Consider the following 15,039-nt stretch of genomic DNA (forward strand, 5'->3'; position numbering starts at 1 on the left):
CTGTAACACTAACACCAGCAACCTGCAAAATGGGAGCTGAGTCTGAAACATTCTTGCCACACAGCTTCCGTACCTTCTTCCAAACCTCACACATAAGGGAAGTCGAGGTAACAGTAGAAATGTAGTCTTGCCAACAAGTGCGTTTAGCATCACATATGATGCGGTGAGCGACTGCCCTTGCCCTCTTAAAAAACAAAAAACGATCTGCAGCCTATTATATTGATAACGGCCCCACACAGCACATTTCAAATGCACTGCACGGGCACACACAGAAGACCACCAAAGCACGCATGAGAATGCCTGCCTGAGGTTCGAGGAATAAAATGTGATGATGCAGTCAAAACTAAGGTCGAAAGCTGGTGCACCAGCTCATCAATAGAGGACAAAAAAAGGTCCTCAGAAAAAGCGGTAAGATGAGAGTATAAGTTCCAATTCACTTGTCCAAATTGCCATTGGGGGCTATGAGGCGGTTGGGATTACGCAGCAGAAATAAGAATAATAGGAAATTGATCACTGTCATGAAAATCCGGGAGAGCAAATCAAGCGTAATCAAGGGCAACTGACGAAGAACAGATATGCAAGGGAGAGAATGAGTGCGAGTTAAAATAGTAACAGCATCCATATTTAAAACATGAAGAGGATGAAAAATGAGAAGAGTCTCCAACTGATCACCAGAGTCACAGGGAGACCCTCCCCAAATATGATGGTGAGCGTTAAAATCACCTAACAAGATGAGCGGTGGCAGAGAAGAGATTAAGAACACAACATCCGAGACACAGAATGCACTGCACGGGAATAAATATGGTCTGCAGTATAATGCAGCTGAGGACGAACAAAGACCTGTTGAAACGGTATACCAATGCATACAGAAGTGCACTCTCATTAAAAATTTCATCAGGAAAGGGATCAGAAGATTGAAACAGGACATAGACCGAAACGGGACGGATAACAGCTGAACGAACTTTAGGCTCTTGTAACCCGACACATACTGGGGAAAACTGAGAGATTAACACCTGGAGCTCTCCCTGATTACCCCTGAGGCCATGAATATTCCATTGCAAATAAGTCATTATTCACAAAGATAGGTATGCTAACAATGAGAAGCGATAAAAGCTAGTAGGGTCAGTGAAGTCAATGTGTGGAGGCAACAGAAAGTGTGTAAGCAAGGAGCAATCAGAATGCTGTGAAGGAAAAGACTGCTGCGAGGGTCATGAAAAATAAAAGGGGCATAAGGAGGCACACTGGTGTCCAACGAGGGTTTCGTCTCCACAATATAGTTGGAGACTGCATCAAGTGTTTCAGCAGACAAGGAAGATGCCGATACCATAACTTCAGAGACAGGTGAGGCAGAGCAAGTAGAGATTGGGGAAACTATGGAGGGAACCAAAGAGGTCTGAGAGGGAAGGGGAGTATGAACCTGGAGAGATGTGCAGGCAGGGACAGCAGAGTCCTGCGGTGGAACAGTCCCGTGGTGGAAAAGGAGAGGAAGGAGGCTGGAAGGGGACTGGTGAAGAAGTCTGGGGGCACAGGAGAAGAGGGGACCACACGAGAGGGAGGATGAACCTCCACCTTCATGCGAGAGTTAGAAAGGGGGGTGAGAACTATGCACCAAGGCCAAAAAGGAAAACTGTTGGGGAATTGTAAGCACTAGAAGAATGCGAAGAGGTGCAGGTGTGCAAGGCCTAGCAGACTGAGAAACTAGCTGGCGAGATGAAGAAGTAGAAGTAGGAAGAGGTGCGAAGGTTGGGGTTTCAGAGGGTAAAACTGCAAAAGAATTAGAGACAGGGATGACCCCAGAAGACATGGTACCAGAGGAGCTGGTAGGCGGGGGAACCGCCTATCATTGGATTTGATAGACCTGACATCGCCGGGAAAAAGAAGGATGAGTTTCATTGTAAATAAGATAAGTGGGAAAAAGACTGCAAGATGTATCGGCATGATCCGCAGAACCACAGACCGAGCACTCCACTGTAGACCTGCAGTAATTAGTGGGATGTCTGAAGCACCAACAGTTTCGACACTCTTGGGATGTAGGAACCACTTTACGGACCCATAGGCAACGTTCCGCATTATAAACGGAGGACGGGAGTGCACGGTAGTCAAAGGTTAAGCGGACGATGTTACTGGGAAAGCTTGAGTGGACAGGACATTTGTATCCATTTTGAGAATTGGAAGGCCCTGAAGGGCTAATTACTCTAAAATATCGTCACCCCAAGACAGCAAATCACACTGTACAATGGTATGTAGTAAGACCACAGTACCACCGCAAGAATTGAGAGTAGCGTGCATGTGAACTGTGACAGGAACGTTATCAATAGAAGATGGGAAAGATGAGCTTGTTCTGCATTCTGAACTGTAAGGATGCGCACACCACTCTGAAGAAGTGAAAGGTTATATTTTGGCCATGTCGTAAAAGAGCTTTACGTCGTTCTTGGGTGGAACGAGCAGAAATCGAAGGATCTTCGTCAGGAAAGGGTCTGGAACATTTAGGCATAGGACTGTGGGTGGCCTGACCCGAGGTAGATGGGTGATCCAAAAACCATTGCATCTTATGTGGGGAAGCTGGACGCATAGCTAAAGACATGCAAGGGGCAAAGGCACTAGAAGAAACAGGCGGAGCTTCAGTACTTGGAGCAGGTGCTCCGGCATAGCAACCTAACATCCAGTGATCCACCTCGGCAGACAAAAGAGAAGGCAGTTGGACACCCACCACAAAGCATATCTCCCTCGGCTGCCACCTCTCAGAACCGACAGGCAGCCTCCGGAGATACACCCGTTGCCTGTAGGACATCTTGCCCTACCTCCTGGAAATCCGGGAAGGGAGCTGGGCACTTCCAGATGATCCAGATTCCTTGGTAAACTACAGTACTCCCGAAGGACTCCACGGAGTGAGATGAACCCCAGCACACTTCCCCCTACCTAGAAACATAATGCCAGAGGGGAGGACCCCAGAGGCTACAAACTGGATGGGGACAAGAGTGGGTTGGGAGGGGAAGGAAAGGGAAAAAGGGGGGATGGGATAAGGAAGGGGGCATTGAGGGGCAATTGGGTTTGGTCTGAGGAAGAAGACCAAAAGGTCTAATTCCTCAGATCAAGAGCCTCTTCACCGTGCCAAGGATCCTCCCTTGAAGAGGAGAACCAATCAGAAGCCTTCTGAGAAGAAGCGCTTACTAAGTTGACTTGAGCAGAAAAAAAATAAGTAAGTTCATTCAGATATACACAAATAGTTGCATAGATTATCATACATAGCAGCATATGTGTAGAGAACCTGGGATAACCCAAAAAAGTCAGAGTGACTTATTTCCATGTTACGACTCCAACATTTACATAATATAGCACATATGTACATAAATCTTGTATTTATGTAGACTCGCATCAAACATACACTTTAAACAGTTACAGTCTGACTGGTGGACAGGGTTATGGGTATGAGGTATACACTGACGTAAGGGTGTGCCATCCTGGCGGGGATCTGCTCTAGTAAGTTTATTCAGGTATACATAAATACAGTTACATAATCATATATAGCAGCATATGTGTAGAGAACTTAGGATAACCCAAAAAAGTCAGACAGTGACTTATTTCCATTGGGGTCCTTTTGTTACCATATCGATAATATTATGTTATAAAAGTTATATGTGGTAGATAAATTATATAAAAGTTACACACAAAACAAATTATTTAAAATATTGAATAACAGATGATAAAGATAAACAGAATACAAGAATTATGACAATATATATAATATGAAGAACATTAAATTATAATACATTTCACTCTGAAAATCAATTACCAATCTGTTGAAATTGCAGGAACATACAAAAGAAATATATTATAGAATGCTAGTAAAATAATGAATAATCACTGAAAAACAATGAAAACTAGAAGACAATGAATATATATCAGAAATTAATAACCATCTCTAGGGAATGCATTTGTCCTAATAACAGATGTTGATAGGGACTTGTCCATCCTTGGTGGGGCAGCCAGACAGGCATTGCCAAATAGCAGTAGGTTGTGCCAGGATCCGTTGTTTTCACAGGCATCATTGACTTTCTTCAAGAGGGCAGTGAATTTGCTTGCAGCTTGAGGGAGAGCTGCTTTGGGGATGTGTGTCAGCGTCCTGGTGGATGTTAATTTGATTGCAGATTTTAGGTCCTCTGTAGAGGTGAAGTCGCGGTAGCTGTCAGCTCTGTCTGCTGGGGGGGGGGGCTGTTGGTTGTTCCCACTTGGAGTTCCCTGGGAGCTTAGAAATCCATTGTGTGCACGGATGTTGAGATTTGAGGGACTGAGTGCACACTCCCTGTGGCACACCTGACAGTTGCCTTGTGGAAAAATTCCATTGCGTCGGCTCTGTAGTAGAAGTTCCTGGGAACCCAGCACATCATGTGACATCGCTGACATCATGGGTATAGGAGGGCACCAGCGTGGTGGCCTGGTGAGGTTTGAGGGACTGGGAGGGGAAAACTGCCCTCTACAGTTGGGGTGTCGCTGGGAGTTATGTGTGTGAGGAAGGGGAGTTAATGGTGAAGCCCGGGGTGATGGGTTATGAGAGGTGCGGGAGGGTGACTACCCAACACACAGGGCAAACCTAGGGAGAGGGGTGAGGGGCACTGTACACTACACACGGATTGCACGCTGTTGTTCACACTGTCATGCAAATCATGAAAGATGTGGGTATGTGTACTGCTTAAAATAAGTGTGTTCCATCATCTTCACTTTACACACCCTGCCTCTCCCATCTCTCCCCTCTTCCGTGGCGGGGGGAAGCCACTGACTGGTCCCGACCTCACTCACACTACACAGTCCTAAGTAAGTTTATTCAGGTATACACAAATACAGTTACATAATTATACATAGCAGCATATGTGTAGTGAACTTAGGATAACCGAAAAAAAAGTCAAAGTGACTGTGGGAACACCGGGATGGCAGAGGTGGTTGGAAGATATATCTATATAATAATAATATCTTTATTTTACTACAAATACATGTACATAGTATACAGTCCTAGCTGACATCAGTAACATACTACTATATAGAAAGCCGCTTGTTATGCTGAGCATTTCGGACAAATTAGGTCAGTGTCCCAGGATGCGACCCACACCAGTCGACTAACACCCAGGTACCCATTTTACTGATGGAGAACACAGAAAACAGGTGGAAAGAAACATGCCCAATGTTTCTACTCTGGCTGGGAATCGAACCCGGACCCTCGCCGTGTGAAGCGAGAGCGTTAGCCACCAGGCCTGGTGGCCACAGTTAGGCACCTTCAAGGAAGGTAAGGTAGTTTAGACTGTTAGTAACTAATATTAGGATTATTGAGGCAACTGTAGATAATAATGTAGACCTAAAACCTTAACATAGGTAGGATTAGGCCTTCAGTATAGGTAAATGTTAGGTTATATTAGCCAAGGAGAAATGGCAACTCCCATGCTCGAACGAGGGACTGTGGGTATCACGGACACTCGAGCGTTCTTTTAAGATAATACACCATCGGAATGATAAGTGCAGTGAACAGCTGTTTAGCGCCCCCACGTGTGTACACAAACTAGACCCTGGGAACTGGGTGGAGGAATCCTCGAAGTACTGGGGATACTCTCCGTCAGGCCCATTACAGTAAGACAAGACCTTCCTTTCTTTCTCAGTATTCTGACCAGTTTTCTGAGGGGAAACGTGAGTTGAACTGTGGGCCGATTCTGCAGTCGGACGCCAGTAGACCAGTATGTACCGGCGTCCCCTCTAAGTATAAGTTTAGAAGCTAGTGTCTCTTACTGCATATACTTGGGAATACACACCCCCTTGGAATCAGGAATTTCTGAGGTGCAGGTAGGTCACTAATGCCGATTGAATATTGCAGGAATTAAGTCTCTGACTGCGCATGGTGGCCCGGTGGCCTGGTGGCTACAGCTCCCGCTTCACACACGGAGGGCCCGGGTTCGATTCCCGGCGGGTGGAAACATTTCGACACGTTTCCTTACACCTGTTGTCCTGTTCACCTAGCAGCAAATAGGTACCTGGGTGTTAGTCGACTGGTGTGGGTCGCATCCTGGGGGACAAGATTAAGGACCCCAATGGAAATAAGTTAGACAGTCCTCGATGACGCACTGACTTTCTTGGGTTATCCTGGGTGGCTAACCCTCCGGGGTTAAAAATCCGAACGAAATCTTATCTTATCTTATCATGGTGACTAGTCGAGAGGGACTAAGGCTTAGGGAGGTTGGAAGACCGGGTGACATATTCTTCTCCACCTAGTAAGTTAACCTTTTGGTCGTGCATGCAGAGGGGAATTTTCTTGCAAGTTCAGCTATATGGAAATGTATCCTATAAGCCACTTGTGAGCTCTGAGAGAATTAGTCTCAGTGTGTGTCAACAGTACTACCAGGGGAGCAGCTTACAAGGAGGCAGTCCAGACAAATTTCCACTGTGACTTATTCCCATAATTGTTCTATAATTACGCTAATATCAACACTAAGGCTTATTTACCTTTCAAAATCTGGCATAATATGTAGGTCTGCCGTCCTATCATGGAGGATTATGATCACCGCTCTGAGCATAAGGTTTATTTACCCGTTCTCTCGGGCACTTAGAATCAGAGAAAATGAAGTATACCACAGGGTAAACTGTATTAGACCTTGTAACATTCACATTTCCCGAGTACCCGGGTATACGCGTTTTTTCGGCGATTATCTCGGAAGTAAGTTATTCACCTATTTCTTGGTGACCCACCATTAATAATAAACTGATTGAAGTGTCTTCCACAACAAACATAAGCGAATGATTGTTTTACACGAATATGTATAAATTTTTGAATTATCCCAAATATTTTAAGATTTGTGTGCGGTAAAAGGCCAATATTTTCCTAAACGTCAAAAAACTTATAAACTATATTTTTTTTAAGATTGAAGATAAGGTTTATGACAGTATTTATTGATATGGGGTAATAGAATTAGCACTGTTGTATCAGTATAAAGTGTTAAAACAACTTTTCTCAGTGCAACTTCCGGCGGTCATCTTGCCAATTGTTTAATATGTTTATTATGCACCCCATACCCATCCTGTGGGCGGTAGTCAAAAGATTACAGAGGCACATAATTGGTCCAGGGACTGGGCCTCAAAGTTTTGATAGCTGAGCAAGTTACAGAGGTAATGAATTCACAATTTACAAAGGTAATGAACTCACAATTTACAAAGGTAATGAACTCCAGGTAGGTCTAGTCACAATCATGACAAGTTACAAAGGTATTTACAGATTACAGAGGTACACAATGGGTCCAGGGACCGGGCTCCAAAGTTTTGATGTCATTTTTAGTATTTTTTTTCATTTGCTTTTTGGCCGACAGTGGATATATGCTTCTGACAGTAGACCAAAAATGAACGAAATCTGTCGATAAATCTAATGGGAAGGTTTGTAGAAGAAATAGCGAAAGATGAGGAAGGGTAAAGGCGAGAGGAATAAAAGGGGAGTAGGCAAGTGGTATCCATGTAACTAATCAACAGTATACAAGAACAACGGGAAAATATGTTGTTGCTGTTATGAGTAAAGTGTCAGTTGCTATGAGCAAAGCATCAGCTGTGATAAGTTAAATGAGATATGATGAGAAAAGTTCCAGTATTGATGAGTCAAGTGTCAGTGTTATCAACAGGTGGTGGGAGCCAAGGAGAGAGAGACCTCAGCTTTCCTCAATGGACAAAAACCCTTCGACCCAGTGAGGTATTTATCAAAGCTCAACTACCTGTCATTTGATGATTGTTTCACTCTCGTTGAATTTGCACAAAATTAATTCCAGTAACATTACCTTTGCCTTGTTTTATCCACAAAATTATTTCCACTAATGCTACCTTTGTCTTGTTTTATCACGTATAATATTACATACATACATATACACACACACACATATATATATAAGTACTACTGAAGGTGGCTGAGCGCCGTATCAAAGGATGCCGCCTTTTCACACCTAGGTGTTACTTCCGGTGTAGGGTTTCTTCTGTACGTCATAAAGGGTGCCGCCTTTTCACACCTTTATGCTAATGACCTTGACCCCACCCTCGACCACCTCGACCTCAACACCCCCACCCGCGCCCTGCGCGCCCGCCCGACCGGCGCCCTGCGCGCCCGCCCGACCGGCGCCCCGCCCGCACGCCCGCCCTCGCGCCCGCCCACGCCTTCTGCAGCGCCTTCTGCAGCGTCCGGATCGCCCCCACCCCCCGAATTTTTTCCGATTTTTTTTTTAATTTTTTTTGAATTTCATTTTCTTGTGCTCTCCATCTCCTAGGATCAAATTTTTTGGGTTTCCCCCTATGGGTACCCCTTCCACCACCCATTTCCATCCCAAAATTCCTGCTCCATCTCCTTGGATCAAGTTTTTTTCGATATCAATAATACAAAGACTCCACTTCCTCGGATCAAGTTTTTGAGGTTCTCCTTCCCACTTTCACCCCCATCCCAAAATTCCTGCTCCAATTCCTCGGATCAACACCCTCCCCCACACCTCCCACCATCCACTTCTACCCCAAATATTCCTGCTTCATCTCCTTGGATCAAGTTTTTCTCGATATCAATAATACAAAGACTTCACTTCCTTGGATCAAGTTTTTGAGGTTCTCCTTCCCACTTTCACCCCAATCCCAAATTTTTTTTCGAATTTTTTTGGAATTTCATTTTCTTATGATCTCCATATCCTCGGATCAACACCCTCCCCCACACCTCCCACCATCCACTTCTTCCCCAAATATTCCTCCTCCATCTCCTTGGATCAACTTTTTCTCGATATCAATAATACAAAGACTCCATCTCCTTGGATCAAGTTTTTTGGATTCCCCCCTCTGAAGGTAAGCATTCAAATGAACTCCCCCTATGGGGCATGGTACTTTCTCTTACTACAGGTCTAAACAAGTGTGACGTCACTCCACCTGTGTTTACTCAGCAGTCAGTGACATGTGACCTCACACACACAGGCTGAATCTTGTCGACTTCCCCCTATGTCAGTGACGTCACGTGATAACCTCACACAGACCAACAGGCTGAATCTTGTCGATCAAACATTAACTTAAAATGCAGGATAACACTAATATACAATATTTTCATTTATTTATTTATTATACAACCAATGCATTTCATATACATCCAACAAAAAAAATTAATTGAAAAAAGGCACAATTCATTGACTAAAATCAACACAGAGTAATTCTTTTTCTCTTGAAGAAATTCTGTGCATTTTGTTCTGGATCTTCTTCGTCGTCACCATCTCAATATTACACATTTCATATACAACATAGGGAAAACATTACACATTTTCACCCTTAACCCAGGATAACCCAAATAATTCCACATTTTTTCGTTAATACCCACAACAATCCACAATTTCTTTACAAAAGATTCACTCTCCTCAAGTCTAGACATTTTTCTCGTTTTAACTATTTCATCAGAAAAAGTCACCACAACACTTACAACTTATAACCACTTTTCGATAAATTCACTAGTCACAATTTTACATATTACGAAGTTAATACGCACACACACACACACACACACACACACACACACACACACACACACACACTTTACTTTGAACACCTTCAAAACACTCTCATAAATCATTGAATACTCACAAAAATACCTTTGAACATTTTCCAAACAACGCTGAAACACTTCTAAAATATCATTTTGAATACTCCCAAATAAGATTTGACATCTCTGATTTATCTACACTTATATGATTTCATTAAATTACAACTCATCCCCCAAACTCCTCCCTCATTTTCCAGATTTTTACAACAGTATCACAAAAACTAACTCAAACACCATCAATTACCTTTGAATACTCCAAAAGCATCATTCGAACACAGCCAAATCACCACTGAATACTCCCAGAACACCTTCATAAATACTCTTGCACATCATTTGAACACCTTCAAAAACACCTTTGAATAGTCTCAAACACCATTTGAGTACTCCCAAATACACCACTGAATACTACTAAAACACCACTGAATACAGTCAAAACACCACCAAAATCATCATAAACGAAGATCAACATTACAGACTAACACCAATTTTCACACAAATCCCCTCAAATCACTATAACCAAGACGATTACCAATTTATATGAGTACACTCACCTCCAACTAAGATATAACATGAATGCAAAAAAACATGAACACAATCCAAACACACACGAACACTTATAACAGAATCACTTCTTTTTCGGTATCTCTAGTTCGACAACAACGCCCACAACCCACAACACCCACATCCCACAACACCCACAACCCACAATTTTTTCTCGTTTTAACTAATTTCATCAGAAAAAGTCACAACAACAACCCACAACTTATAACCACTTTTTCGGCATCACTAGTTCGTGAACAATACCCACAACCCTCATCACTTACCAATTTATTCACAATTTATTCGATACAAATTTTTCCCCTTCTTTTTACTGAATCTTAAATGTAATGCACATTCCTCCCTACATTACTAAAATTCTAATAAAATCCTCTCCATACCCATCTCCTTGTATCCACATAAATTGATAATATACACACAACTAATCATCTCACTACCCAACTACTGCGACATGTTTCAACACCCTCCATTCTTTTCCAATGCATCATAATTTTTCACTTCTATAATTTCTTTTAAAATATTCACACATTACCTTTATTTTCAGTAAAATCCCCCCTCCCACATATTTCATTAAATTTCTAATACAACCCTCCCCATACCCCTCTCCATCTCACCCACATTTCTTCACATCCACTCACCCGTCTCCCAACAAGAAAAATAATGTTCGATTTTAAGATAAAGTCTCCAAAACTAATTTTGGAAATATCCAAAAATGGAGACGTTCAAAGTAATTCTGGAGTACTCTACTGTATTTTGGAAGTGCTCCAATATATTTTTTTGAATGTGTTCCAACGATATTTGGAAATGTTCTAATGTTATCCCAATCATTTTGTTCATATTACCGAAATCGAGGGAATGTGGCTAAAAATGTGATTTATATCATATCTTAGTTGGATGTGTTCGTGATATATATATAAAAAAAAATGATGGGGGTGTTCGAATGATGTTTTTGGAGTATTCATTGGTAATTGTTGGTGTTTTTGGTAGTGTTCAAAGTAAAAGTGAGTTGTCAGTGTGTTAGGTGGTCATAGAATTTTGTGAATATCTTGGTTACAGTGATTTTAGTGGATTTGAGATGGGTGATGAGATGCATTTGTGGATGTGAAATGTGATTTTTTTATTCTGAAGATGTGTGTTGGGAGATAGGTGAGTGGATGTGAAGAAATATGGGTGAGATGGAGAGGGGTATGGGGAGGGTTGTATTAGAAATTTAATGAAATATGGGGGGGGGATTTTACTGAAAATAAAGGTAATGTGTGAATATTTTAAAAGAAATTATAGAAATGAAAAGTTATGATGCATTGGAAAAAGAATGGAGGGTGTAGAAACATGTCGCAGTAGTTGGGTAGTGAGATGATTAGTTGTGTGTATATTATCAATTTATGTGGATACAAGGAGATGGGTATGGAGAGGATTTTATTAGAATTTTAGTAATGTAGGGAGGAATGTGCATTACATTTAAGATTCAGGAAAAAGAAGGGGAAAAATTTGTATTGAGTAAATTGTGAATAAATTGGTAAGTGATGAGGGTTGTGGGTATTGTTGTCGAACTAGTGTTGCCGAAAAAGTGGTTATAAGTTGTGGGTTGTTGTTGTGACTTTTTCTGATGAAATTAGTTAAAACGAGAAAAAATTGTGGGTTGTGGGTGTTGTGGGATGTGGGTGTTGTGGGTTCTGGGCGTTGTTGTCGAACTAGAGATACCGAAAAAGAAGTGATTCTGTTACAAGTGTTCATGTGTGTTTGGATTGTGTTCATGTTTTTTTTTTTTTTCCATTCATATTATATCTTAGTTGTAGGTGAGTGTACTCATATAAATTGGTAATCGTCTTGGTTATAGTGATTTGAGGGGATTTGTGTGAAAATTGGTGTTAATCTGTAATGTTGATCTTCGTTTATGATGATTTTGGTGGTGTTTTGACTGTATTCAGTGGTGTTTTAGTAGTATTCAGTAGTGTATTTGGGAGTACTCAAATGGTGTTTGAGACTATTCAAAGGTGTTTTTGAAGGTGTTCAAATGATGTGCAAGAGTATTTATGAAGGTGTTCTGGGAGTATTCAGTGGTGATTTGGCTGTGTTCGAATGATGCTTTTGGAGTATTCAAAGGTAATTGATGGTGTTTTTTGGTGTTGTTAAAAGTTAAGTGGTTTGTGTGTGTGTGTGTGTGTATGTGTGTGTGTGTGTGTGTGTGTGTGTGTGTGTGTGTGTGTGTGTGTGTGTGTGTGTGTGTGTGTGTGTAAACTTCGTAATATGTAAAATTGTGACTAGTGAATTTATCGAAAAGTGATTATAAGTTGTAAGAGTTGTGGTGACTTTTCCTGATGAAATAGTTAAAACGAGAAAAATTGTGGGTTATGAGCGAAAATTGTGAGATGGTGGGAGAAGGGGTAAGGAGAGAGAGAAGGTTACTTCGTAGGGGAGTGACCTGAGCTGTTATCTGAGATCGGTCAGATAAGACTCACCAGACTTTTTCTGATGAAATAGTTAAAACGAGAAAAATGTCTAGACTTGTGTTGTATTTTGTAAAGAAATTGTAGATTGTTGTGGGTATTAACGAAAAAAAAATGTGAAATTATTTGGGTTATCCTGGGTTAAGAGTGAAAATGTTTTCCCTATGATGTATATGAAATGTGTAATACTGAGATGGTGACGACGAAGAAGATCCAGAACAAAATGCACAGAATTTCAAGAGAAAAAATATTTTGATTTTAGTCAATGAATTGTACCTTTTTTTCAATGAATTTTTTTTTGTTGGATGTATATGAAATGCATTGGTTGTATAATAAATAGTGTTATACTATATGCTATTGTTATCCTATATTTTATTGTCTGCTCGACAAGATTCAGCCTGTGTGTGTGAGGTCATCACGTGACATCACTGACCGCTGAGTAAACACAGGTGGGGTGACGTCACACTTGTTTAGACCTGTAGTAAGATAAAGTACCATGCCCCATAGGGGGAGTTCATTTGAATGCTTACCCCCAGAGGGAGGAATCCAAAAAACTTGATCCAAGGAGATGGAGTCTTTGTATTATTATTGAGAAAAACTTGATCCAAGGAAGTAGAGCAGGAATATTTGGGGTAGAAGTGGGTGGTGTGAGGTGTGGGGGGGGGGAAATCTTTGTATTATTGATATCGAGAAAAAATTGATCTGAGGAATTGGAGCAGGGAATTTGGGATGCAAGTGGGAGTCCATTTTGAATGCTTACCCCCAGAGGGGGGAACCCAAAAACCTTGATCCAAGGAGATGGAGTCTTTGTATTATTGATAAAGAAAAACTTGATCCGAGGAGATCATAAGAAAGTCGAAACCCCATAGGGAGGAATCCAAAAAATTTGATCCGAGGAGATGGAGCAGGAATATTTGGGGTGGAAGTGGGTGGTGGGAGGTGTGGGGGAGGGTGTTGATCCGAGGAATTGGAGCAGGAATTTTTTGGGGGGTGAAAGTGGGAAGGAGAACCTCAAAAACTTGATCCGAGGAAGTGGAGTCTTTGTATTATTGATATCGAAAAAAACTTGATCCAAGGAGATGGAGCAGGAATTTTGGGATGGAAGTGGGTGGTGGGAGGGGTACCCATAGGGGGAAACCCAAAAAATTTGATCCGAGGAGATGGAGAGCGCAAGAAAATTAAATTAAAAAAAAATCGGAAATCGGGGAGCGGGGGCGATCCGGACGATGCTGCAGAAGGCACAGGGTGGGCGCCAGTTGGGCGGGTCCCGGGCGCGCGGGCGCGGAGGGCGGGTGCGTGGGTGGGGGTCGTGGGTGGGGTCGTTGGTGGGGGTCGTTGGTGGGGGCCGTGGGTGGGGTCAAGGTCATTAGCATAAAGGTGTAAAAAGCCGGCACGTGCCCGGAAGGGTCATTATCATAAGGCCAAGGTCATTAGCATAAAGGTGTGAAAAGGCGGCACCCTTTGTTATGACGTACAGAAGAAACCCTACACCGGAAGTAACACCTAGGTGTGAAAAGGCGGCATCCTTTGATATGGCGCTCAGCCGCCTTCAGTACTACTTTATATATATATATATATATATATATATATATATATATATATATATATATATATATATATATATATATATATATAGATATATGTCGTGCCGAATAGGCAGAACTTGCGATCTTGGCTTAAATAGCAACGCTCATCTTGGCATATAGGACAAGCGAAAATTTGTGTATGCAATAATTTCGCCAAAATCATTCTGAACCTAACGAAAAAAATACATTTGATTGTATTTGTCTGGTACTAAATTATTGTAATCGTATTTAATATTTATTTAGTTGGGTTATGCTAAAATAAATTGTTCTCGTTATAATATGGTTAGGTAAGTTTTCTAAGATTCTTTTGGTGCAAAATTAAAAATTTTTACATTAACATTAATGAAAAAAATATATCTTTAAAGGTATAAGAGAAAATTTTAGAAAGGACTTAATTTTAAACGAGTTCTTGCTAATTGACCAGTTTTACATATTCGGCACGACATTATATATATATATATATATATATATATATATATATATATATATATATATATATATACATACACACCATCCTTCATCAAATGGTCTGGCAGAGAGGGCAGTACGGACAGTGAAGGAAGGTTTACCCAAATTTACAAAAGGATCTCTCAATACCAGACTATGTAGGTTCATATACATAACCATATGAAACTGGTTTATTCATCTACTAATAAGACACCAGCAGAAGTGATGTTTAATAGGAATTTTAAAGTTCCAGTAGCGGCTGTCAAACGTCATGTTAGAGAAGACAAGTCATTGGCTAACACGCCTGCGGGTGACCTTCAGAGGGATGACAAACAATTTCGAGTTGATGATGCTGTGTATGTCAGGAATTTTGGGAAAGGTTACCCTTGGGTAGAAGGGAAGATGTGGAGGTATTAAAAGTTAGAAATTA

The 15,039-nt window shown here is 41.5% G+C and overlaps 1 protein-coding gene across 1 annotated transcript in view; it reads left to right on the forward strand.

Moving 5' to 3' along the window:
• The window catches only part of LOC128695928 (uncharacterized), a 111,055-nt gene that overhangs the window by 60,390 nt on the left and 35,626 nt on the right, over positions 1-15,039 (forward strand). Inside the window, exon 8 of the mRNA XM_070092825.1 lies at positions 8,004-8,188. Within this exon, the coding sequence (XP_069948926.1) occupies positions 8,004-8,188 (185 nt within the window). The remainder of the gene's footprint in view (positions 1-8,003; positions 8,189-15,039) is intronic.

This window comes from Cherax quadricarinatus, chromosome 41 (assembly GCF_038502225.1).
Source record: "Cherax quadricarinatus isolate ZL_2023a chromosome 41, ASM3850222v1, whole genome shotgun sequence".
Lineage (NCBI taxonomy): Eukaryota > Metazoa > Arthropoda > Malacostraca > Decapoda > Parastacidae > Cherax > Cherax quadricarinatus.